The 26,346-nt window shown below is 47.7% G+C and overlaps 1 protein-coding gene across 1 annotated transcript in view; it reads left to right on the top strand.

The window, feature by feature from the left end:
- The first annotated feature begins 729 nt into the window (after nt 1–729).
- The window catches only part of LOC140492660 (uncharacterized), a 101,848-nt gene continuing 76,231 nt past the window's right edge, over nt 730–26,346 (top strand). Inside the window, exons 1-3 of the mRNA XM_072591698.1 lie at nt 730–1,162; nt 7,133–7,261; nt 9,266–9,519. Coding sequence (XP_072447799.1) covers nt 988–1,162; nt 7,133–7,261; nt 9,266–9,519 — 558 coding nt within the window. The 5' untranslated portion in view covers nt 730–987. The remainder of the gene's footprint in view (nt 1,163–7,132; nt 7,262–9,265; nt 9,520–26,346) is intronic.

A 26,346-nucleotide genomic window follows, 5' to 3' on the forward strand; every position in this document is an offset into this window, starting at 1 on the left:
CAGTGCTAACCACTGAGCCACCCTGATTATTCAGCAGGGATGTTGGAAAGTGCGTCTACATACGAAGGATGATAGAGGTTTGGAACTCTGTTTCACAAACAGCAGTGGATGCTAGATTAGTTCTTAACTTTAAACCTGAGATAGATTTTTGTTAAGCAAAAGTATTAAGGGGTATGGACCAAAGGTAGTTATGTGGAGTTAGGCCACAGACCAGCCATGATCTCATTGAATGATGGAACCGGCTTTATGGGCTGAATGGTCTACACTTGTATGGTAGGCATCCTTGTAAGAGGATTCACAGTAAGGTTAAAATCAACTAGGCGAAAGTGAGGACTGCAGATACTGGAAACCAGAGTCTAGATTAGAGCAGTGCTGAAAAAGCACAGCAGGTCAGGTAGCATCCAGGGACCAGGAAAATCGACGTTTCGGGCAAAAGCCCTCCATCCTGATCCAGCATTTGCAGTCTTCACTTTCGCCTATCCTCGTGTGGTCATACATTTGCCCCCTCACTCAGCCGGTCCAAATCACACTGAAAACTCTCTGCATCCTCCTCATGGTTCACCCTTCCACCAGCTGTGTGTCACCTGCACACTTGGAAATATTACATTCAGTTCCTTCGTCTAAATCATTAACATTAATCCTGACACTCTCTGGGGCAGAGATTGCCACAGGCTCCTCCACCCAGTCTTGGCCGGAAATGGTTTTCCAGTCGCTCTGACACTTGCTGAGAAACAGTCTGCTGTGATTTAAACCTTCCTTGGGATCGAATAATTAATGAATTATCTCGCAAATGTAGGATGGCAGTTTCGCTGTAAATTGACGATACCGTTGCCCATGGAATGCCCAAACAGATTTCCATGACTAAAGCTGTAATTAGCGTCTAATTCACACATCGTCCGAGTCCATCGCCACAGGAGGCTGGGGAATGGGGAGTTTAACTGCACAGGGAGAATTCCTGCTTCTTTCTCTGTTGTCCAAGACCGCTGCATGGACCAACTTTCTCTGAATTTCCACTTCCAAACCAAGCCATCTGAGAAGATGGAGGATTGCTGCTTCGGTTACCGAAGGAAGGGTGCCTTCAGCTGTGACCAGGCTCCCGTCACCCCGAGAGACTTCTTGGAAAGTCCACGCCAACACGTGGAGGGCGAGCCTTGGAACCCAGGTAAGGGGCAGAGTGATAACCGGGCTCGGAGGCTGAAACCCTGGATCCAGGGGGGTGCCCCACACAACACGGCTCCCGACTGGAAGCAGGTACTTTCAAAAAGGGGGTTCGGAAAAATGAACCTCCTCTTCCAGCTGCCTCGGCTGTTTGAAAGGGGACGGCATAGTCACGATGGGCCGAATAGCTGTATTCTGTGGATATGAGGATGCGGTTGGATGTGTTAGTCTGGTAAATAATACCTCTGTTGTCCTGCTGGAATTTACTGGGCTTTACCTGGATCAAACCGAGAACAGCTTCCTGCTGCTCCCATCCCCACCCTAACCCCTGCCGGCTCGTCCCTGTATTGGGCACAGCTCAATCCCCTGCTGCTGACATGTTGGGCCTGAGCACGGAGGGAGCTGCGAATTGTAGCAGATTCAAGAAGTGTGGCGCTGGAGAAGCACAAGCTCTTCAGATGCTGCCTCACCGTCTGTGTTTTTCCAGCGCCACCCTTTTTGACTCTGATTTCCAGCTTCTTCAGATCTCACTTTCTCTGAATTGTAGCAGACTGGCTGGGCAGTACACTGGCGGCTCTCGGTGTCTAACTCCTATTGCTGAGAGTCAGTGTGGACAGAATTCATAGGGACCCTGTGTGTGTGTGTGTGTGCGAACTTTGGTGACGAACTTCTGAACCACACAGCAATCTCTACATTCAGAGAACTCGGACTTCCACATGTTCAAAAGATGTAATGATCTCACTGGTTAGAATAAAGATGCTGTTTCGCACACATTTCTCTCATAGAGTCATAGAGATGTACAGCACGGAAACAGACCCTTTGGTCCAACCCATCCGTACCAACCAGATATCTTAACCCAATCTAGTCCCATCTGCCAGCACCCGGCCCATATCCCTCCAAACCCTTCCTATTCATAAACCCATCCTGATGCCTTTTAAATGTTGTAATTGTACCAGCCTCCACCACTTCCTCTGGCAGCTCATTCCATACACACACCACCCTCTGGGTGAAAAAGTTGCCCCTTCGGTCTCTTTTATATCTTTCCACTCTCACATTAAACCTCTAGTTCTGGACTCCGCGATCCCAGGGAAAAGACTTTATCTATTTATCCTATCTGTGCCCCTCATAATTTTATAAACCACTATAAGGTCACCCCTCAGCCTCCGACACTCCAGGGAAAACAGCCCCAGCCTGTTCAGCCTCTCCCTGTCGCTCAAATCCTCCAACCCTGGCAACATCCTTGTAAATCTTTTCTGAACCCTTTCAAGTTTCACAACAACTTTCCAATAGGAAGGAGACCCTCTGAATGAAGGCACTGCTAATTGGGGAGAGACGGGCCAGTGTTGGACTGGGATGGACAAAGTTAAAAATCACACAACATCAGGTTATAGTCCAACAGGTTTATTTGGAAGCACTAGCTTTCAGAGCAAACCACCTGATGAAGGAGCAGTGCTCCGAAAGCTAATGTTCCCGAATAAACTTGTTGCACTGTAACCTGGTCTAGTGTGATTTTTAACTTTGACAATTTGGAGAAAGTAATAGGCAATACATGCTTCCACAGCTCCATCAGAGATATGTCATTTTGTCTGTTGGATCTTCTTGGTCTCCATAGCCATTAGAGTCAAAGTTATGGTGCAGAAAGAGGCCACTCTGCCCATTGGGTCTGTACTAGCTGACAGAGCAGCCTGATCCCACTTCTCCCTGCAGGTTACAGGGTTCAAGGGTCATGTCCTGATGCCTTTTTAAATTGATTTCAGACCCTGCAGCCATTTCATGCACAGAGTTCCAGCTGCTGAACACCCTCTGAATTCAAAACGTGTTCCTCATTGGTCACTTTCAAATCTGTGCTTCTCTCCCTCCCCAGTCACTGAGCCCTCTGCTAGGGGGAAACAGTGCCTTCCCCATCCACTCTGTCCATGCCCCTGACACTTTTGCACATCTCAATCAATCCGGCCATCTGCCTCTCTCTTCCCAAGGGAAGACCCTCAGCCTGTCGCATTTTTCTCAGCTATGTGACATGCAAAGAGGCCCATTGGCATATCATGTCTGTGCCAGTCACAAGTATCCAACCAACCTAGTCCCATTTTCCAGCATTGTATGCTGCAGCATTTCAACTGTTCATCTAACCAATTGACTGTTGTAATGGTTTTTGTCTCTGTCACTCTTTCAGACAATGAGCTCTGGATATTCACCAACCTGTGCATTTTTTAAAAGTTCTTTCTTCGCTAAACTGCCTGCCCTTTACCTTGAATCTATGGCCCTGGTTATTGAAGTCCATATTATAGGGAGAAATTTCTTCCTATTTACTCTATGTATTACCCTCAATTTTGTAAACCTCAATTGGATCCCCCTCAGGTTTTTCTACTTTAACGCAAACAACTGTCACTTGCTGTTTGTAGTTGAGTCACTCCAACTCAGGTTACATCCTGGCCAATCTCCTCTGCATCTTGTCTAATGCAATCACACATTTCCTTTGGTGTGGCACCTGAAACTGTATTGCAGCAGTGGCCTTACTAATGTTATATTCAGATCCATCATAACCTCCGGCTCTTGTATTCTATGCCTCAACTAATAAAGGTAACTATCCCGTAGCTTTCTTAATCGCCCTATCAACCTTCCTTGTTGTCGTCGAGGACCTATAGACATACACACCAAATTTCCTTCAATCCTCAGTACTTCACAGGCTCCTACCATGCTGTATGACTCAGACTCAAAGGAAGATCCTTCATTGTTTGGGAGGAGATTTGTAGCTCGGGTGCTCGTTGTTGTGGTTCTGTTCGCCGAGCTGGGAATTTGTGTTGCAGACATTTCGTCCCCTGTCTAGGTGACATCCTCAGTGCTTGGGAGCCTCCTGTGAAGCGCTTCTGTGATCTTTCCTCCGGCATTTATAGTGGTTTGTCTCTGCCGCTTCCGGTTGTCAGTTCCAGCTGTCCGTTGGATCTTCTTGGTCTCCATAGCCATTAGAGTCAAAGTTATGGTGCAGAAAGAGGCCACTCTGCCCATTAGGTCTGGAACTGACAACCGGAAGCAGCAGAGACAAACCACTATAAATGCCGGAGGAAAGATCACAGAAGCGCTTCACAGGAGGCTCCCAAACACTGAGGATGTCACCTAGACAGGGGATGAAACGTTTGCAACACAAATTCCCAGCTCAGTTAACAGAACCATAACAAGATCCTTCATTTCATAGAATCCCTATAGTTTGGAAACAGACCCTTTGGCCCAACAAGTCCCCACCAACCTTCCAAACAGTAACCCACCCAGACCCATTCCCCTACCCTAATATCCTATATTTGCCCCTGAGCAATCCACCCTAACCTACACATACCTGGACACTATGGGACAATTTCTCATGGCGAAAGTGAGTACTGCAGATGCTGGAGATTAGAGCCAAGAGTGTGTTACTGGTAAAGCACAGTCAGTCAGGCAGCATCCAAGGAGCAAGAAAATCAACATTTCGGACAAAAGCCCTTCATGAATTTCTCATGGCTAATCCATCCTAACCTGCACATCCCTGAACACTATGGGACAATTTCTCATGGCTAATCCACCTTAACCTGCACATCTTTGGATTGTGGAAGGAAACAAGAGCACCCGGAGGAAACCCATGCAGACACGGGGAGAACGTGCAACTCCACAGTCACCCAAGTTGGAATCGAACGTGGGTCCCTGGAGATGTGAGGCAGTGCTAACCACTCAGACACTGTGCCACTCCCAAATGAATTCAAATTTCACTGCTACAGCTGGATTCAAACTCAGGTCCCCAGAACATTATCTCAGTCTCTGGTTAATAGTCTAGTGATAATATGATGAAGTCATCATGTCCCCTCAATGTACAATGACTGATTTTCCCATTAATTGTGTTCCATTAGCCTTGTTTGACCTCCCCTAATGCACCTCTCCCCTCCCACTTCATCAGATTAATTCAATGTGTCACTTTTCTACCCATATGACTGATTCATTGACATCTTGCAGCAGTCTCCGGCCATTTTTATGACTAACTAAGCAGCAAGGTTTTGTGTTGTCTACAAATATCCCACTGGAAATAGTTTTCCAGTTACAAAGGCACTATCATCATTTACCATGTCTGGTCTCTATTTCAAATCCTGGTAGTTCTCTCTTTAAAGAATAGCACTGTCGAGCTGACTACTGATAGAATCCAAGATAGTCATGGTGTGGAAAGAGGTCAGAAGAGGTCACCACATCACTAGATTGGTCATTAAGAGTTCTAATGTTGTTGGGACATGACTTTGAAACCCAGCATGTCAGATAATGAAATTTGAATTCAGTAAAAATAAAATCGGGAATTAAAAGCTGCTTCTAATGGTGACCATGGTGTAACCACAGTCAATCATAAAAACCTATCTGGTTCACTAATGCTCTTTAGGAAAGTGGATCTGCTCATCTAGATGTGACTCCAGAACCACAGCAATATTGCTGACCCATAACTGCCCTCTGAAGTGGCTTTGCTAGCTGATCAGGACAAAAAGGGATTGGCAATAAATACTGCTTCAGACCATTTGATGCTGATGTACCATGACCAACAAGAAACATTTCCAATAATGCAATAATTTTCCTGACACTCTATTCAAGTTTAATTACAATTCCAATTTGGCCCTTAGTCACTGACTTGCCAGTGGTCTTTCTCTGTCCATTCTGTCAACAAATAATTAACAAACATCTCCTGGCCTTCTTCATTGCCCTTTATAGCTATTGTTTCTCGTTAGCAGCATCATCCCGGAATAATCCCATACTATCTGTTAGTTTTGATGTTGGGTTTTAATTAAAACCGTATCCAGTACAATAACTGGCCTCAATACTTTCTTTATTTCTAAATTGTAAGCACTGATCTTACATGTTTAAGTATCTGTAGGGAAGTGAATGTTTGAATCCTTCTCCCATTGCACTCTAAGAAAGGTCTTGGGGAACCAGCACCATAATTACAAGGCTGTTTTCCTTTTTGAATACGCTGCTCAATTTTCTCTTCAACCTTCTACCTGACTTTTTATTCTTGGGATACATAATGAAAATGTATCCTGAAAATCTAAGTAGATCTATCGGACATTCTTTATTAATTGTTGGTGAAGATCCTGTCCTATTTTTCCAATGGTGCCATGAACTATCAACATCTCTCATAAAAGATAACACCTAATAGTGCAGCACTTCCTTAATTTGCCTGGATTCAAGCCACCCTGCAGGGCAAAGGGTTAGGAACATAAACAGAAATTGTTAGAAAAACTAGCGAGTTTGCAGTTTCCCCAGCAATTTTTGTTTGTTTTTGTTTCATAACTCCAGCATCTGCAAAACTTTGCTTGATCCAAGGGGTTAGGAGTTGGATAGTTTGAGGCATTTCCAATCAAGCCACTGAGGAGCACCATTGGGTACTTATTATTTTTCTCCACTGTGAAATTTTCCTGTTGATGACAAAATAATTAGCTGAAGGAACCCCCAAATCCCACAATTGTATCATTGCATTGTAAAATAAGTTGATGGTGAAGCACTGGGTCTTTAACACACTGATCACAACCTCCAAGTGTAATCTGGGCAGAAAGTAGTAGGTAGGTGCAAACTCGATGGGCTTTTCCCCTGTATGACTTGGTGCCCAAGGGTAATGAGGACAAGTTATTAAATGTTGCTATCTGGTTGCCTCTACCACAGAGTGTGTAGACTTATTATCTTGCTGACTCTCATTGTCACTTTGAGTGACCAGACGACAACAAATTATACATATCTAATCTTTGTAACCATATTAAATATCTCAAGGTCCTTCAACCCAGCTACCTCACTCATTGCCCAACCCCACTTCTCATTGCCAGAAGAAAAAGAGCAAATTACAGTAGTAGTTAAAATATTTGCCTGAATGAAAATGAGGTAGAGATACAAAAGGACCCATGTGTTGGGCAGCATTCGGGAATTTTGATATTGCTGCCTAAGTATGTTAGATCAAGACAAATGTATGTTATGTTTTGTGCAGCTGGTGCATTTCCTGGATCTGTTGGAGGTTATGGATACGAATATTCTTCAGTACAAAGAGACTTTGCTGAGACCAGTGACATGGGTTTTGTGGTGAAAGAAGTAATGACAGGAACCTTTGCATCTGTGGGTAAGGAACATATGAAATCCATGAACCTGAGTTCTGCACATTGTATATTCTGGACTGCACTGCTTTTGAGAGCAGGTCTGATCAGAAAGATACCACGGGCCAAGGCTAGTAAATCTGAAAACACCATTCTGCTGAAAACTTGAAGATTGTAGTACTAGAGTCACAAATGTTTCTAACAGAACAGTTACCTTTTAGCCCATTATTTCTGCACTGGTCATTGAACATTCATCTACTCTAATCCCATGTTCCAGCACTTGGCATATAACCTTGTAGGTTTTTAACTCAGGTGCAAGGTTTTTTTTGCTACCTTCCTTCAGTTTTCTCAATTCTGTCCCAAGGACAGTGATTAACTACAGTGTGGTCCCAGGTTCCTGCCTTGCTCAATGACCCTACATTGAGAGTAAGGCTACTCAATTTTAGAAGCCATCACTTTTGATCTCCCTACTTTTGTTATAAAATTTGTGATCTGAGAATGAAGTTAATCATAATTTCAGTTTAGGTTGGCAAGTGCAGCTGGTGGAGATAAAGTGTGTAAACAGGCCTTGGCATGGACTCAGCTATGGGCAGCAGTATTTTGCTTGAGTGCAGATGGAAAGAGGGTAGATAGAATGGTACAAAATCTCCTGTGCAAAATATTGGAAATGTCGAGTGGAGAGGTAACATGGGAAGCAAGTGAATGAGGGTTTCAGCTAGAGAAAGAACTGAAACAGATCCAAAGACAGGGGATGTTATGGAACTGATTGAAGGCATACTTGGTGATGAAGTGAATATAGGGTTAGGAAATTGGCTTATGAACATTTGACACCCAATAATAAACAGCCTGGATCATCCTCAAGATAATTCTCGTGAGAGAGAGTTGGAGTCTCTCAGTGAAGAAGGTTACTTCTGAATAATACAGGACCTTGATCGACTAGGGCCAGCAAGCTGAGAAATGGCAGGTGGAGCTTAATTCAGGTAAATCTAAGGTGTTGCATTTTTATAAGACAAACTACAGCAGGACTTACACAATTAATCGTAGGGACCTAGAGAGTGTTATTGAACAGAGAGACCTAGAGATGCAGGTACATAATTCCTGGAAGGTGGCTTTAAAGGTAGAGTGGTGAAGAAGACATCTGACTGCTTACCTTCATCAGTCAAAGCATTGAGTGCAGGAGTTGTTAAAGCTGTACAAGACATTGGTATTCTGGATTAGTGGTGCTGGAAGAGCACAGCAGTTCAGGCAGCATCTGAGCAGTAAAATTGACGTTTCGGCTTTTGCCCGAAATGTCGATTTCGCTGCTCCTCGGATGCTGCCTGAACTGCTGTGCTCTTCCAGCACCACTAATCCAGAATCTGGTTTCCAGCATCTGCAGTCATTGTTTTTACCTCAGACATTGGTATGGCCACATGTGGAGTACTGCGTACAGTCTGATTGCTCTGCGATGGGAAGGATGATATTAAATTGGAAAGGATGTGAAAAAACATTAACAAGGATGTGGCTGAGATTAGAAGCTTGTAAGAAGAGTCTGGAGAAACTGAGACTTTTTTCCCTGGACCATAGGAAGCTGAAGGTTGAGAGCATAGTTTTAAGGTGACGGGGTAAAATTTAAAAGGGTCCTGTGTGGCAACTTTTTCACACAGAGAGTGGAGTGTATATGCCACAGGCAGTGGTGGAGACAGGTACAATGACAACATTTAAAATACATTTGGCTAGGTAGATGAATAGGAAAGGCTTAGAGGGTTCAGAACCAAATCATAATTCAGTCTAGTTCAATTTTGGAACCTTGGCTGGCATGGATGAGTTGAACCGAAGGGCCTGTTTCTGTGCTTTATGACACTGAAGCATGCAGCTTTTCCAACATTTACTGCTCATAGTTTTTGTATCGCTTGTCCAGTAATGGATGTTGAACAAGCAGCTCAACAGTTCAGAGCAGATGGGAAAGAACCTTGCATTTAACTTTGAAGGTGCGTTCTCTGCTTCAATTTAGAAACAGTTTTCAAAGAGTTTATCTTTGTTGATTCCAGCCTCCAACACTACCCTATCTGAGGCAGATTCCCAGGATAATTTGGAAAGGCTCAAGGCCCATGGAGACTCCTGGTTAGATTCTGTAGAGGAGAGAGAATTGACTGAGGAATCCATATCAAAGAAATACAAAGGTCGGACAATCTTCAGTGCTGAGCAGCTGCGGGTTCTCCAACAACGTTTCCAGCTGCAGCGATATCTCACTGCTTCCCAGCAACAAGAACTGGGAAATGCAATAGGACTGACCAGTCAGCAGGTAATGTGTACCCTCAGAGGAACCAAACTTCTCATTCTTTACATCATGTGAATATATGAATTGGCAGAAAAACAAGCTAGGTAAAAATAATGACTGCAGATGCTGGAATAAGCTGTTCAGCCCCTCAGGCCTGCCCTAGCATTTGACAAAGTCATGTTTGTCCTGCCCAACCTCTAATACCCTTTAACTGTCTTATTGGTCAAGTGCCTAGATATATCTTTCTTTAAAAAAATGATGAATCTGCCTCCACTTTCTAGAGGAGAGAGTTTCAAAGACTCAAAGAAACAATTTATTTTCACTTTGTCTTATTGGCGTCACGTTATTTTTTTCAAACTGCATTGCCTAGTGCTGGCCCCTCCACATCCTCTGTGTCCAACCTATCAAATCCCTTCAGGATCTTGTATGGTTCAATAAAATAACCTCTTGTGATTGCAAACTCTCAAGTGATAATGGACCCAGCTTGTCCCACTGTTAATCGAAAAAAGACCCCACTCCATGCCCCCATCTACCCCTTGCTCCCTACCCCATACCCTCCCCACTCACTACTACAATACCTTTCCACCATGATAATGGCATATGCAAACAGAAGCCAATGTGTGACACATTGATCAGCTTGTAAGGAACCTCCCAGTGGTTACACATCCTAGAGGGACCATTGGCCCACAATCCTCTACTCCCAATCAAGTGAACTACCTCAAATGTGGAGGTGCCAGTGTTGAACTGGGGTGGACTAAGTTAAAAATCACACAACACCAGGTTATAGTCCAACAGGTTTATTTGAAAGTACTAGTTTTCAGAGCGCTGCTCCTTCATCAGGCAACTGTTGGGGCAGGATCTTAAAACACAATTTATAACAAAAGATCACAGTGTGATCCATGCACACACCCTCTCACAGACTTATACTCTCACACTCATGCACACATTCTATCAAGCATTCACATATGCAAACATACACACTCACACTTTCTCTCTCTCGCCCTCACAAGCACACACATAAGTCTATCGGGTGAATTTGCATTTTCAGAATTGTATTTATAGTTACATTTTATTTTTGCTGAAAAAGCACACAACCTGCAGGCAGTCAATCCATATAACATTTTATAAATTCCTACTTCGGAAACAGAATCAGTCTGACTCAAGATGGAATATAGACAAACTCTAACCTCACCCCTTTAATACATTGTCTGAGCTGAGGTGTCACCTTTTTTTATATAAAATCTTAAGTTATTTTGAGAATGTGATTTACATTTTAATGAACCAAAACCTGCAACCCATTTTTAAAAATGAAAGACTTAACAACAATCTAGATTTGTTCAATATGTCGTTTTAATTGCATGACACTGTGATCTTTTGCTATAAATTCTTATGTCTTATGATCCTGCCATGCTAGATACCTGATGAAGGAGCAGGACTCTGAAAGCTAGTGCTTCCAAATAAACCTACTGGACTATAACCGCAATTTCCCCCCAGACGTGGTCGACGATGCCCTCCACCGCATCTCTTCCACGTCCCGCTCCTCCGCGCTTGAGCCCTGCCCCTCCAACCGCCACCAGGATAGAACCCCACTGGTCCTCACCTACCACCCCACCAACCTCCATGTACAGCGTATCATCCTCCGTCATTTCCGCCACCTCTAAACGGACCCCACCACCAGGGATATATTTCCCTTCCCTCCCCTATCAGCGTTCCGAAAAGACCACTCCCTCCGTGACTCCCTCGTCAGGTCCACACCCCCCACCAACCCAACCTCCACTCCCGGCACCTTCCCCTGCAACCGCAAGAAATGCAAAACTTGCGCCCACACCTCCCCCCTTACTTCCCTCCAAGGCCCCAAGGGATACTTCCATATCCGCCACAAATTCACCTGCACCTCCACACACATAATCTATTGCATCCGCTGTACCCGATGTGGCCCCCTCTATATTGGGGAGACAGGCTGCCTACTTGCGGAACGTTTCAGAGAACACCTCTGGGACACCCGGACCAACCAACCCAACCACCCCGTAGCCCAACTCTTCAACTCCCCCTCCCACCCCACCAAGGATATGCAGGTCCTTGGACTCCTCCATCGCCAGACCATAGCAACACCATAGTTGAAGGAAGAGCGCCTCATCTTCCGCCTAGGAACCCTCCAACCACAAGGGATGAACTCAGATTTCTCCAGTTTCCTCATTTCCCCTCCCTCCACCTTGTCTCAGTCAAATCCCTCGAACTCAGCACCGCCTTCCTAACCTGCAATCTTCTTCCTGACCTCTCCGCCCCCACCCCACTCTGGCCTATCACCCTCACCTTAACCTCCTTCCACCTATCTCATTTCCAACGCCCCTCCCCCAAGTCCCTCCTCCCTACCTTTTATCTTAGCCTGCTGGACACACTTTCCTCATTCCTGAAGAAGGGCTCATGCCCGAAATGTCGATTCTCCTGTTCCTTGGATGCTGCCTGACCTGCTGCGCTTTTCCAGCAACACATTTTCAGCTCTGATCTCCAGCATCTGCAGTCCTCACTTTCTCCTTGAAGACTATAACCTGGTATTGTGTGATTTTTAACTTTACCTCAAATGTGATTTTTTTTTGTTAAAAAAGCATTGAGATTTTGCTGCTGATCCTAAATGTCTGTCTTGTGTGGGGGCTTCATTTAGATTTTTAAATTATTTTTAACTATGCAGACATGTGATCACTTCATAGAAAGTTAAAGATAACTGGTAATTGGTCAGCAACGTTTTGTGTGGGAGCTGTGATGTGGAAAAGACATTACTAGATGATTCAATCCTGCAGAGAGCTGGCACAAATACAATGGACAAAATAGCTTTCATCAGGCAATTAAAGAGTCAACCACTTTGCTGTGGGTCTGGACTTGTATGTAGACTGATCATGTAAAGATTTGTATGTTTCAATCAAGTCACCTTTTAAACTCCATGTCTGCTCCACTATTGAGATCATTGCTAACCTGATAAACCTCAATTCCATTTTCCTGCATTTCCCATAACTCTTGATTCCCTTACTGATTAAAAATCTGTCTCTCAGCCTTGAATATGCTTAATAACCCAACCGTGACAGTCTATTGTCATAAAGAATCCCACAGATTTGCTACCGTCTGAGAGAAGGAATTCCTCCTCATCTCTGTTTTACATAGGCATCCTCTTACTCCGAGATTATAGACTCCTAGACTCTCTCACAACAGCAAACAGCGTTCCCACTTCCAACCTAAGAATCTTGTAAGTTCGATAAGCTTGCCTCTTGTTTTTCTAAACTCCAATTAATACAGACTACTCTACCCAACCTCTCCTTGTAAGATGGTCTCTCCATACCTGAGATCAGCCCTAGTGATCCTCCTCTGGACTATCTCCAATGCCAGCGTATCTTTTCTTAAATAAGAGGCCCAGAGCTGATCTCAGTAATCCAGGTGCATTCCAAATAGTTGCATAGTTTGGCAAAACCTCACCATTCTCTTGTGCCATTCCTTTTGAAATAAAGGCCAACATTCCATTTCAAAGAGTGTGGTGATGGGAAAGCACAGCCGGTCAGGCAGCATCCAAGAAGTAGGAGAATCGACCCTCGGGTTTGAGCCTGAAACGTCGATTCTCCTGCTCCTTGGGTGCGACCTGACCGGCTGTGCTTTCCCATCACCACACTCTTTGACTCTGATCTACACCATCTGTAGTCCTCACTTTCTCCAATGTTCCATTTGCCTTCCTTATTGCCTATTAATCTTGGATGATTCTTTTTGTGATTCATTCTTGTGATTCCAAATCCCTGTTCTTTAGGGATTTTTACAGTCTGTCTTTATTTAAATAATATTTGGCTCTTCTATTCTTCCTCCTAAAGTGCATAACCTCACATTTCTCCACATTATATTCCATTTCTGCAATCTTTCCTCATAAGAATCCACCCTCCCCATTTCACATTTTACTTCAATCAGCCTTCTCTGAAGAGCCTGTAACATGTTTATATCCATACCTTTGTAAGGTGACCAGTCATGTTAGTCCAGATCGTCCACAGTACGCCAGACATAGTCTCAACAGTGCCCTCTATAGCTGGAACATACCCTCCCTATTTCTGTATTTCATCCAACTTTCAATAAATAATATTCTATTACCTTCCCTAATTCCTTGCTGGACTTCGATACTACCGTTTTGTGATTTGTGCGTGAGGATTCTCTGAGCCAAATGAATAGGAAGACTTGAGAGAGATATGGGCCAAGTGCTGGCAAATTTTCTCCCACAGTCCTAGGATGTGCAGGTTAGAAAGATTGGCCATACGAAATTGCATATATTGTCCAGGGACGTGCAAGGAAGTGGGTTAGTCACAGGGAATATGGTCGGGATGGGGATTGGGGGGGGGGGGGGGGGGCGAGCGGGTGGAGAATATTAGTCACAGGGATATGGTTGGGCTGGGGGGGGGGGGGGGGGGATGGGGGCGGGGGGTGAGGGCAAGAGGTCTGGATGAGATGCTTTTCGGAGGGTCACTGTAGACTCGATAGGTTCGAATGGCCTGTTTCCACACTATAGGGATTCTATGATTAATTCAAGGATATCTGATTGACATGGATCAAAGTGTCTTTTTCAGTGCTGTACATCTCGATGACTCTAAATGGCGTAATTCTGCCCCTGTATCTGATAGTCTTATTGCCCTCCTTTTCAATTTCTGGGATGTTACTTATATCATGTACGTTGAAGGCTGACCCAAAATATCAGTTCAATTCATTTGCTTTTCATTCCTTACTTTTCAGGTTCATTTTTTATTGGATCAAGACTCACTTTTAAATTGTTTTTTCCTTTTGTTTTAAATGGCTGTAGAAGCTGGGGTTTCCTGTCATGATTACATTGATTCAGCTTTTACAACACTCCTTTCCCTTTCCACACCAGCCTTTGAGACAATCTTTCCTTTTAAAAAAAATTGTCCAATCGTCTGACTCCCAGCCAGTTTATATTTTAACATTTTGAGTTGATCATGGATGATGGGTTATACAGTCATAGAGATGTACAGCACAGAAACAGACCCTTCGGCCCAACCCGTCCATGCTGACCAGATATCCTAATTTAATCTAGTCCCACCTGCCCATATCCCTCCAAACCCTTCCTATTCACATACCCATCCAGATGCCTCTTAAATGCTGTAACTGTACCAGCCTCCACCACATCCTCTGGCAGCTCATTCTATTCATGCACCACCCTTTGTGTAAAAAATTGCCCTTGGGTCCTTTTTAAATGTTTCCCCTCTCACGCTAAACCCGTGCCCTCTAGTGTTGGACACCCCATCCCATGGAAAAGAACATGTTTATTTACCCTATGTCCCTCATGATTTTGTAAACCTCTATAAGGGCACCCCTCAGCCTCTGACACTCCAAGGAAAGCAGCCTGAGCCTATTCAGTCTCTCCCTGTAGCTCAAGTCCTTCAACCCTGGCAACATCCTTGTAAATCTTTGTTGAACCATTTCAAGTTTCACAACATCCTTTCTATAGGAAGGAGACCAGAATTACACGCAATATTGGGTTCCTCCCATTGGCATCTTTCTTGTTTGAATGCATCTATTCTGTGTCGGAGAGTTTGGTGCTGGAAAAGCACAGCCGGTCAGGCAGTATTCGAGGGGCAGAAGGATCGACGTTTAGGGCATAAGCTCTTCATCCTCTGGCTACCACAGTCACATCTCCCTCCCCTGGCTACCACAGTCACATCTCCTTCCCCTCACTACCACAGTCACATCTCCCTCCCCTCGCTACCACAGCCACATCTCCTTCCTCGCTACCACAGTCACATCTCCTTCCCCTCGTTACCACAGTCACATCTCCTTCACCTCACTACCACAGTCACATCTCCTTCCCCTCGCTACCACAGTCACATCTCCTTCCCCTCGCTACCACAGTCACATCTCCCTCCCCTGGCTACCACAGTCACATCTCCTTCCCCTGGCTACCACAGTCACATCTCCTTCCCCTCACTACCACAGTCACATCTCCTTCACCTCGCTACCACAGTCACATCTCCTTCCCCTCACTACCACAGTCACATCTCCTTCCCCTCACTACCACAGTCACATCTCCTTCCCCTGGCTACCACAGTCACATCTCCTTCCCCTCACTACCACAGTCACATCTCCTTCACCTCGCTACCACAGTCACATCTCCTTCCCCTCACTACCACAGTCACATCTCCATCCCCTCGCTACCACAGTCACATCTCCTTCCCCTCACTACCACAGTCACATCTCCTTCCCCTCGCTACCACAGTCACATCTCCTTCCCCTCGCTACCACAGTCACATCTCCTTCCCCTCGCTACCACAGTCACATCTCCTTCCCCTCGCTACCACAGTCACATCTCCTTCCCCTCACTACCACAGTCACATCTCCATCCCCTCGCTACCACAGTCACATCTCCTTCCCCTCACTACCACAGTCACATCTCCTTCCCCTCGCTACCACAGTCACATCTCCTTCCCCTCGCTACCACAGTCACATCTCCTTCCCCTCACTACCACAGTCACATCTCCTTCCCCTCGCTACCACAGTCACATCTCCTTCCCCTCGCTACCACAGTCACATCTCCTTCCCCTCACTACCACAGTCACATCTCCTTCCCCTCACTACCACAGTCACATCTCCTTCCCCTCGCTACCACAGTCACATCTCCTTCCCCTCACTACCACAGTCACATCTCCTTCCCCTCGCTACCACAGTCACATCTCCTTCCCCTCACTACCACAGTCACATCTCTTTCCCCTCGCTACCAGAGTCACATCTCCTTCCTCACTACCACAGTCACATCTCCTTCCCCTCACTACCACAGTCACATCTCCTTCCCCTCGCTACCACAGTCACATCTCCTTCCCCTCGCTACCACAGTCACATCTCCTTCCCCTCACTACCACAGTCACATCTCCTTCACCTCGCTACCACAGTCACATCTCCTTCCCCTCGCTACCACAGTCACATCTCCTTCCCCTCACTACCACAGTCACATCTCCTTCCCCTCGCTACCACAGTCACATCTCCTTCCCCTCACTACCACAGTCACATCTCCTTCCTCTCACTACCACAGTCACATCTCCTTCCCCTCGCTACCACAGTCACATCTCCTTCCCCTCGTTACCACAGTCACATCTCCTTCCCCTCGTTACCACAGTCACATCTCCTTCCCCTCACTACCACAGTCACATCTCCTTCCCCTCGTTACCACAGTCACATCTCCTTCCCCTCGTTACCACAGTCACATCTCCTTCCCCTCACTACCACAGTCACATCTCCTTCCCCTCACTACCACAGTCACATCTCCTTCCCCTCACTACCACAGTCACATCTCCTTCCCCTCGCTACCACAGTCACATCTCCTTCCCCTCGCTACCACAGTCACATCTCCTTCCCCTCACTACCACAGTCACATCTCCTTCCCCTCACTACCACAGTCACATCTCCTTCCTCACTGCCACAGTCACATCTCCTTCCCCTCGTTACCACAGTCACATCTCCCTCCCCTCGCTACCACAGTCACATCTCCTTCCCCTCGTTACCACAGTCACATCTCCTTCCCCTCGCTACCACAGTCACATCTCCTTCCCCTCGCTACCACAGTCACATCTCCTTCCCCTCGCTACCACAGTCACATCTCCTTCCTCGCTACCACAGTCACATCTCCCTCCCCTGGCTACCGCAATCACATAGAACATTACAGCACAGTACAGGCCTTCAGCCCTCGATGTTGCGCCACCCTGTCATACCAATCTGAAGCCCATCTAACCTACACTATTCCATGTTCGTCCATATGCTTGTCCAATGACAACTTAAATGTACTTAAAGTTGGCGAATCTACTAATGTTGCAGGCAAAGCATTCTATATCCTTACTACTCTCTGAGTAAAGAAACTACCTCTGACATCTGTCCTATATCTATCACCCCTCAATTTAAAGCTATGCCCCATCGTGCTCGCCGTCCCCATACTTGGAAAAAGGCTCTCCCTGTCCACCCTATCTAACCCTCTGATTATCTTATATGTCTCTATTAAGTCACCTCTCAACCTTCTTCTCTCCAATGAAAACAACCTCAAGTTCCTCAGCCTTTCCTCATAAGACCTTCCCTCCAGACCAGGCAACATCCTCGTAAATCTCCTCTGCACCCTTTCCAAAGCTTCCACATCCTTCTTATAATGCGGTGACCAGAACTGTACACAATACTCCAAGTGCGGCCGTACCAGAGCTTTGTACAGCTGCAGCATAACCTCCTTGTTCCGGAACTCAATCCCTCTATTAATAAAGGCCAAAACACTGTATGCCTTCTTAAACCCTGTCAACCTGGGTGGCAACTTTCAAGGATCTGTGTACCTGGACACCGAGATCTCTCTGCTCATCTACAGTATCAAGAATCTTACCATTAGCCCAGTACTCTGCAATCTGGTTACTCCGACCAAAGTGTATCACCTCACACTTGTCCACATTGAACTCCATTTGCCACCTCTCAGCCCAGCTCTGCATCCTATCTATGTCTCTCTGCAACCTACTACATCCTTCGCCACTATCCACAACTCCACCAACCTTAGTGTCATCCGTAAATTTACTAACCCACCCTTCTACGCCCTCATCCAGGTCATTTATAAAAATGATGAACAGCAGTGGACCCAACACCGACCCTTGCGGTACACCACTGGTAACCGGGCACCAGATGAACATTTCCCATAAATCACCACCCTTCTTCCTTCAGCAAGCCAATTACTGATCCAAACTGCTGTATCTCTCACAATCCCATTCTCCGCATTTTGTACAATAGTCTATTGTGGGGAACCTTATCGAACGCCTTGCTGAAATCCATATACACCACATCAACCGGTTTACTCTCATCTACCTGTTTGGTCACCTTCTCAAAGAACTCAATAAGATTTGTGAGGCACGACCTACCCTTCACAAAACCATGCTGACTATCCCTAATCAAATTATTCTTTTCTAGATGATTATAAATCCTATCTCTTATAACCTTTTCCAACACCTGAAGTAAGACTCACTGGTCTATAATTACCAGGGTTGTCTCTACTCCCTTTCTTGAACAGGGGAACCACATTTGCTATCCTCCAGTCTTCTGGCACAATTCCTGTAGACAATGATGATTTAAAGATCAATGCCAAAGGTTTGGCAATCTCCTCCCTGGCTTCCCAGAGGATCCTAGGATAAATCCCATCCGGCCCAGGGGACATATCTATTTTCACACTCTGCAGGATTTCTAATACCTCCTCCTTGTGAATCTCAATCACACCTAGTCTAGTAGCCTGTATCTCAGTATTCTCCTCAACAACATTGTCGTTTTCTAGAGTGAATACTGTCGAAAAATATTCATTTAGTGCTTCCTCTATCTCCTCTGACTCCACACACAACTTCCCACTACTATCCTTGATTGGCCCTAATCTTACTCTCGTCATTCTTTTATTCCTTAAATACCTATAGAAAGCCTTAGAATTTACCCTGATCCTATCCGCCAACAACTTCTCGTGTCTCCTCCTGGCTCTTCTGAGCTCTCTCTTTAGGTCGTTCCTGGCTTCCTTGTAACCCTCAAGCGCCCTAACTGAGTTTTCATATCTCATCCTAACATAAGCCTTCTTCTTCCTCTTGACCAGAGATTCCACTACCTTCGTAAACCACGACTCCCGTGCTCTACAGCTTCCTCCCTGCCTGACAGGTACATACTTATCTAGGACACCTTTCCTTGAATAAGCTCCACATTTCTAATGTGCCTATCCCCTGCAGTTTCCTTCCCCATCCCATGCTTCCTAAATCTTGCCGAATCGCATCAGAATTGCCTTTCCCCCAGCTGTAACTCTTGCCCAGTGGTATACACCTATCCCTTTTTATCACTAAAGTAAACATAACAGAATTGTGATCGCTATCACCTAAGTGCTCACCTACTTCCAAGTCTAACACCTGGCCAGGCTCATTACCCAGTATCAAATCTAATGTGGCTTCACCCCTTGTTGGCCTGTCTACATACTGTGTCAGGAAGCCCTCCTGCACACACTGGATAAAAACTGACCCATCTATAATACTCGTACTATAGTGTTTCCAGTCAATATTTGGAAAGTTGAAGTCCCCCTTGACAACTACCCTGTCTCTCTCACTCCTGTCGAGAATCATCTTTGCTATCCTTTCCTCTACATCTCTGGAACTATTCCGAGGCCTATAGAAAACTCCCAACAGGGTGACCTCTCCTTTCCTGTTTCTAACCTCAGCCCATACTACCTCAGTTGATGAGTCCCTAAACATCCTTCCTGCCACTGTAATACTGTCCTTGACCAACAATGCCACACCTCCCCCTCTTTTAGCATCTTCTCTGTTCTTACTGAAACATCTAAATCCTGGAACCTGCAACAACTATCCCTGTCCCTGCTCTATCCATGTCTCCAAAACGGCCACAACAAAGTCCCGGGTACCAACCCATACTGCAAGTTCACCTACCTTATTCTGGATGCACTTCAAATCAACTTCTTGCTTGCCAGTGCCATCTTGTGTCCCTGAAACTTGATTTCGGACCTCCCTACTCTCAACCTTTTCTATACACGAACTACAATTTTGGTTCCCATCCCCCCGCTGGATTAGTTTAAACCCACCCCAATAGCCTTAGCGAAGGCCCCCTCCCCAGGATATTGGTAACCCTCTGGTTCAGATGAAGTCCAACCTGCTTATAGAGGTCCCACCTGCCCCAGAAAGAGCCCCAATTATCCAAGAATGCAAAACACTCCCGCCCGCACCATCCTTGCAGCCACATGTTCAACTCCTCTCTCTCCCTATTCCTCATTCCTCTCGCTACCACAGTCACATCTCCGTCCCCTCGCTACCACAGTCACATCTCCCACCCCTGGATACCACACTCGCATCTAGTTCCTCGCTACCATAGTCACATCTCTTTCCCCTGGATACCACTGTCACATCTCCTTCCCCTGGCTACCACTGTCACATCTCCTTCCCCTGGCTACCACTGTCACATCTCCTTCCCCTCCCTACCACAGTCACATCTCTGTCCCCTCTTTGCCACAGTCGCATCTCATTCCTCGCTACCACAGTCACATCTCCTTCCTCGCTACCACAGTCACATCTCCTTCCCCTGGCTACCACAGTCACATCTCCTTCCTCACGATCACAGTCACATCTCAGTCCCCTCGCTGCCACAGTCATACCTCTTTCCCCTGCCTGTCAGAGCCACATCTCCTTCCTCGCTACCATAGTCACACCTCCAACCTCTCGCTACCAAAGTCACATCTCCGTCCCCTCACGACCACAGACACATCTCAGTCCCCTCACTACCACAGTCACATCGTCTTCCTCTCTCTACCAGAGCCACACCTCCCTCCTCGCTACCACAGCTGCATCTCCTTCCACTCGCTACTACAGACACATCTCTTTCCCCTGGCTACCACAATTACATCCCCTTCGCCTCACTACCACTGTGATATCTCCTTCCTCTGGCTACCACAGCCACATCTCCTTCCCCTGGCTACCACAGTCACATCTCCTTCCCCTGGCTACCACAGTCACATCTCCTTCCCCTCGCTACCACAGTCACATCTCCTTCACCTCGCTACCACAGTCACATCTCCTTCCCCTGGCTACCACAGTCACATCTCCTTCCCCTCGCTACCACAGCCACATCTCCTTCCCCTCACTACCACAGTCACACCTCGTTCCCCTCGCTACCACAGTCACACCTCGTTCCCCTCGCTACCACAGTCACATCTCCTTCCCCTCACTACCACAGACACATCTCCTTCCCCTCGCTACCACAGTCACATCTCCTTCCTCGCTACCACAGTCACATCTCCTTCCTCGCTACCACAGCCACATCTCCTTCCCCTCGCTACCACAGTCACATCTCCTTCCCTTCGGTACCACAGTCACATCGCCCTCCCCTCGCTACCACAGTCACATCGCCCTCCCCTCGCTACCACAGTCACATCTCATTCCCCTCACTACCACAGTCACATCTCCTTCCCCTGGCTACCACAGTCACATCTCCTTCCCCTCGTTACCACAGTCACATCTCCTTCCCCTCACTACCACAGTCACATCTCCTTCACCTCGCTACCACAGTCACATCTCCTTCCCCTGGCTACCACAGTCACATCTCCTTCCCTTCGGTACCACAGTCACATCTCCTTCCCTTCGGTACCACAGTCACATCTCCTTCCCCTCACTACCACAGTCACATCTCCTTCCCCTCACTACCACAGTCACATCTCCTTCCCCTCGCTACCACAGTCACATCTCCTTCCCCTCACTACCACAGTCACATCTCCTTCCCCTCGCTACCACAGCCACATCTCCTTCCCCTCACTACCACAGTCACACCTCATTCCCCTCGTTACCACAGTCACATCTCCTTCCCCTCACTACCACAGTCACACCTCATTCCCCTCGTTACCACAGTCACATCTCCTTCCCCTCGCTACCACAGTCACATCTCCTTCCCCTCGTTACCACAGTCACATCTCCTTCCCCTCACTACCACAGTCACATCTCCTTCACCTCACTACCACAGCCACATCTCCTTCCCCTCGTTACCACAGTCACATCTCCTTCCCCTCGCTACCACAGTCACATCTCCTTCCCCTCGCTACCACAGTCACATCTCCTTCCCCTCACTACCACAGTCACATCTCCTTCCCCTCACTACCACAGTCACATCTCCTTCCCCTCACTACCACAGTCACATCTCCTTCACCTCACTACCACAGTCACATCTCCTTCCCCTCACTACCACAGTCACATCTCCTTCCCCTCACTACCACAGTCACATCTCCTTCCCCTCACTACCACAGTCACATCTCCTTCCCCTCACTACCACAGTCACATCTCCTTCCCCTCACTACCACAGTCACATCTCCTTCCCCTCACTACCACAGTCACATCTCCTCCCCTCACTACCACAGTCACATCTCCTTCCCCTCACTACCACAGTCACATCTCCTTCACCTCACTACCACAGTCACATCTCCTTCCCCTCACTACCACAGTCACATCTCCTTCCCCTCACTATCACAGTCACATCTCCTTCCCCTCGTTACCACAGTCACATCTCCTCCCCTCACTACCACAGTCACATCTCCTTCCCCTCACTACCACAGTCACATCTCCTTCACCTCACTACCACAGTCACATCTCCTTCCCCTCACTACCACAGTCACATCTCCTTCCCCTCACTATCACAGTCACATCTCCTTCCCCTCACTACCACAGTCACATCTCCTTCCCCTCGCTACCACAGCCACACCTCCTTCCCCTCGCTACCACAGTCACATCTCCTTCACCTCGCTACCACAGTCACATCGCCTTCCCTCGCTACCACAGTCACATCTCCTTCCCCTCACTACCACAGTCACATCTCCTTCCCCTGGCTACCACAGTCACATCTCCTTCCCCTCACTACCACTGTCACATCTCCTTCCCCTCGTTACCACAGTCACATCTCCTTCCCCTCGCTACCACAGTCACATCTCCTTCACCTCGCTACCACAGTCACATCTCCTTCCCCTCGCTACCACAGTCACATCTCCTTCCCCTCACTACCACAGTCACATCTCCTTCCCCTCGTTACCACAGTCACATCTCGTTCCCCTCGCTACCACAGTCACATCTCCTTCCCCTCGCTACCACAGTCACATCTCCTTCCCCTCGCTACCACAGTCACATCTCCTTCACCTCGCTACCACAGTCACATCTCCTTCCCCTCACTACCACAGTCACATCTCCTTCCCCTCACTACCACAGTCACATCTCCTTCCCCTCGTTACCACAGTCACATCTCCTTCCCCTCGCTACCACAGTCACATCTCCTTCCCCTCGCTACCACAGCCACATCTCCTTCCCCTCGTTACCACAGTCACATCTCCTTCCCCTCGCTACCACAGCCACATCTCCATCCCCTCGTTACCACAGTCACATCTCCTTCCCCTCACTACCACAGTCACATCTCCTTCCCCTCACTACCACAGTCACATCTCCTTCCCCTCGCTACCACAGTCACATCTCCTTCCCCTCACTACCACAGCCACATCTCCTTCCCCTCGTTACCACAGTCACATCTCCTTCCCCTCGCTACCACAGTCACATCTCCTTCCCCTCGCTACTACAGTCACATCTCCTTCCCCTCGCTACCACAGTCACATCTCCTTCCCCTCACTACCACAGCCACATCTCCTTCCCCTCGTTACCACAGTCACATCTCCTTCCCCTCGTTACCACAGTCACATCTCCTTCCCCTCGCTACCACAGTCACATCTCCTTCCCCTCGCTACCACAGTCACATCTCCTTCCCCTCGCTACCACAGTCACATCTCTTTCCCCTCACTACCACAGTCACATCTCCTTCCCCTCACTACCACAGTCACATCTCCTTCACCTCACTACCACAGTCACATCTCCTTCCCCTCGTTACCACAGTCACATCTCCTTCCCCTCACTACCACAGTCACATCTCCTTCCCCTCACTACCACAGTCACATCTCCTTCCCCTCGTTACCACAGTCACATCTCCTTCCCCTCACTACCACAGTCACATCTCCTTCCCCTCACTACCACAGTCACATCTCTTTCCCCTCGCTACCACAGTCACATCTCCTTCCCCTCACTACCACAGTCACATCTCTTTCCCCTCGCTACCACAGTCACATCTCCTTCCCCTCGCTACCACAGTCACATCTCCTTCACCTCGCTACCACAGTCACATCTCCTTCCCCTCGCTACCACAGTCACATCTCCTTCACCTCGCTACCACAGCCACATCTCCTTCCCCTCGCTACCACAATTACATCCCCTTCGCCTCACTACCACAGTCACATCTCCTTCCCATGGCTACCACAGTCACATCTCCTTCCCTTCGGTACCACAGTCACATCTCCTTCCCCTCGCTACCACAGTCACATCTCCTTCCCTTCGGTACCACAGCCACATCTCCTTCCCCTCGCTACCACAGTCACATCTCCTTCCCATGGCTACCACAGTCACATCTCCTTCCCTTCGGTACCACAGTCACATCTCCTTCCCCTCGCTACCACAGTCACATCTCCTTCCCCTCGCTACCACAGTCACATCTCCTTCCCTTCGGTACCACAGTCACATCGCCCTCCCCTCACTACCACAGTCACATCTCCTTCCCCTCACTACCACAGTCACATCTCCTTCCCCTCGTTACCACAGTCACATCTCCTTCCCCTCACTACCACAGTCACATCTCCTTCCCCTCACTACCACAGTCACATCTCCTTCCCCTGGCTACCACAGTCACATCTCCTTCCCCTCGTTACCACAGTCACATCTCCTTCCCCTCACTACCACAGTCACATCTCCTTCCCCTCACTACCACAGCCACATCTCCTTCCCCTCGCTACCACAGTCACATCTCCTTCCCCTCGTTACCACAGTCACATCTCCTTCCCCTCACTACCACAGTCACATCTCCTTCCCCTCACTACCACAGTCACATCTCCTTCCCATGGCTACCACAGTCACATCTCCTTCCCTTCGGTACCACAGTCACATCTCCTTCCCCTCACTACCACAGTCACATCTCCTTCCCCTCACTACCACAGTCACATCTCCTTCCCCTCACTACCACAGCCACATCGCCTTCCCCTCACAACCACAGTCACATCTCCTTCCCCTCACTACCACAGTCACATCTCCTTCCCCTCGTTACCACAGTCACATCTCCTTCCCCTCACTACTACAGTCACATCTCCTTCCCTTCGGTACCACAGTCACATCCCCTTCCCCTCACTACCACAGTCACATCTCCTTCCCTTCGGTACCACAGTCACATCTCCTTCCCCTCACTACCACAGTCACATCTCCTTCCCCTCACTACCACAGTCACATCTCCTTCCCCTCGTTACCACAGTCACATCTCCTTCCCCTCACTACCACAGTCACATCTCCTTCCCCTCCCTACCACAGTCACATCTCCTTCCCCTCACTACCACAGTCACATCTCCTTCCCCTCGCTACCACAGTCACATCTCCTTCCCCTCGCTACCACAGTCACATCTCCTTCCCCTCGCTACCACAGTCACATCTCCTTCCCCTCACTACCACAGTCACATCTCCTTCCCCTCGCTACCACAGTCACATCTCCTTCCCCTCACTACCACAGACACATCTCCTTCCCCTCGCTACTACAGCCACATCTCCTTCCCCTCACTACCACAGTCACATCTCCTTCCCCTCGTTACCACAGTCACATCTCCTTCCCCTCGCTACCACAGTCACATCTCCTTCCCCTGGCTACCACAGTCACATCTCCTTCCCCTCACTACCACAGTCACATCTCCTTCCCCTCACTACCACAGTCACATCTCCTTCCCCTCACTACCACAGTCACATCTCCTTCCCCTCGTTACCACAGTCACATCTCCTTCCCCTCACTACCACAGTCACATCTCCTTCCCCTCACTACCACAGTCACATCTCCTTCCCCTCGTTACCACAGTCACATCCCCTTCCCCTCACTACCACAGTCACATCTCCTTCCCTTCGGTACCACAGTCACATCTCCTTCCCCTCACTACCACAGTCACATCTCCTTCCCCTCGCTACCACAGTCACATCTCCTTCCCCTCGCTACCACAGTCACATCTCCTTCCCCTCACTACCACAGTCACATCTCCTTCACCTCACTACCACAGTCACATCTCCTTCCCCTCGTTACCACAGTCACATCTCCTTCCCCTCACTACCACAGTCACATCTCCTTCACCTCACTACCACAGTCACATCTCCTTCCCCTCACTACCACAGTCACATCTCCTTCCCCTCACTACCACAGTCACATCTCCTTCCCCTCACTACCACAGTCACATCTCCTTCC

This window comes from Chiloscyllium punctatum, chromosome 21, assembly GCF_047496795.1.
Source record: "Chiloscyllium punctatum isolate Juve2018m chromosome 21, sChiPun1.3, whole genome shotgun sequence".
Taxonomy (NCBI): domain Eukaryota; kingdom Metazoa; phylum Chordata; class Chondrichthyes; order Orectolobiformes; family Hemiscylliidae; genus Chiloscyllium; species Chiloscyllium punctatum.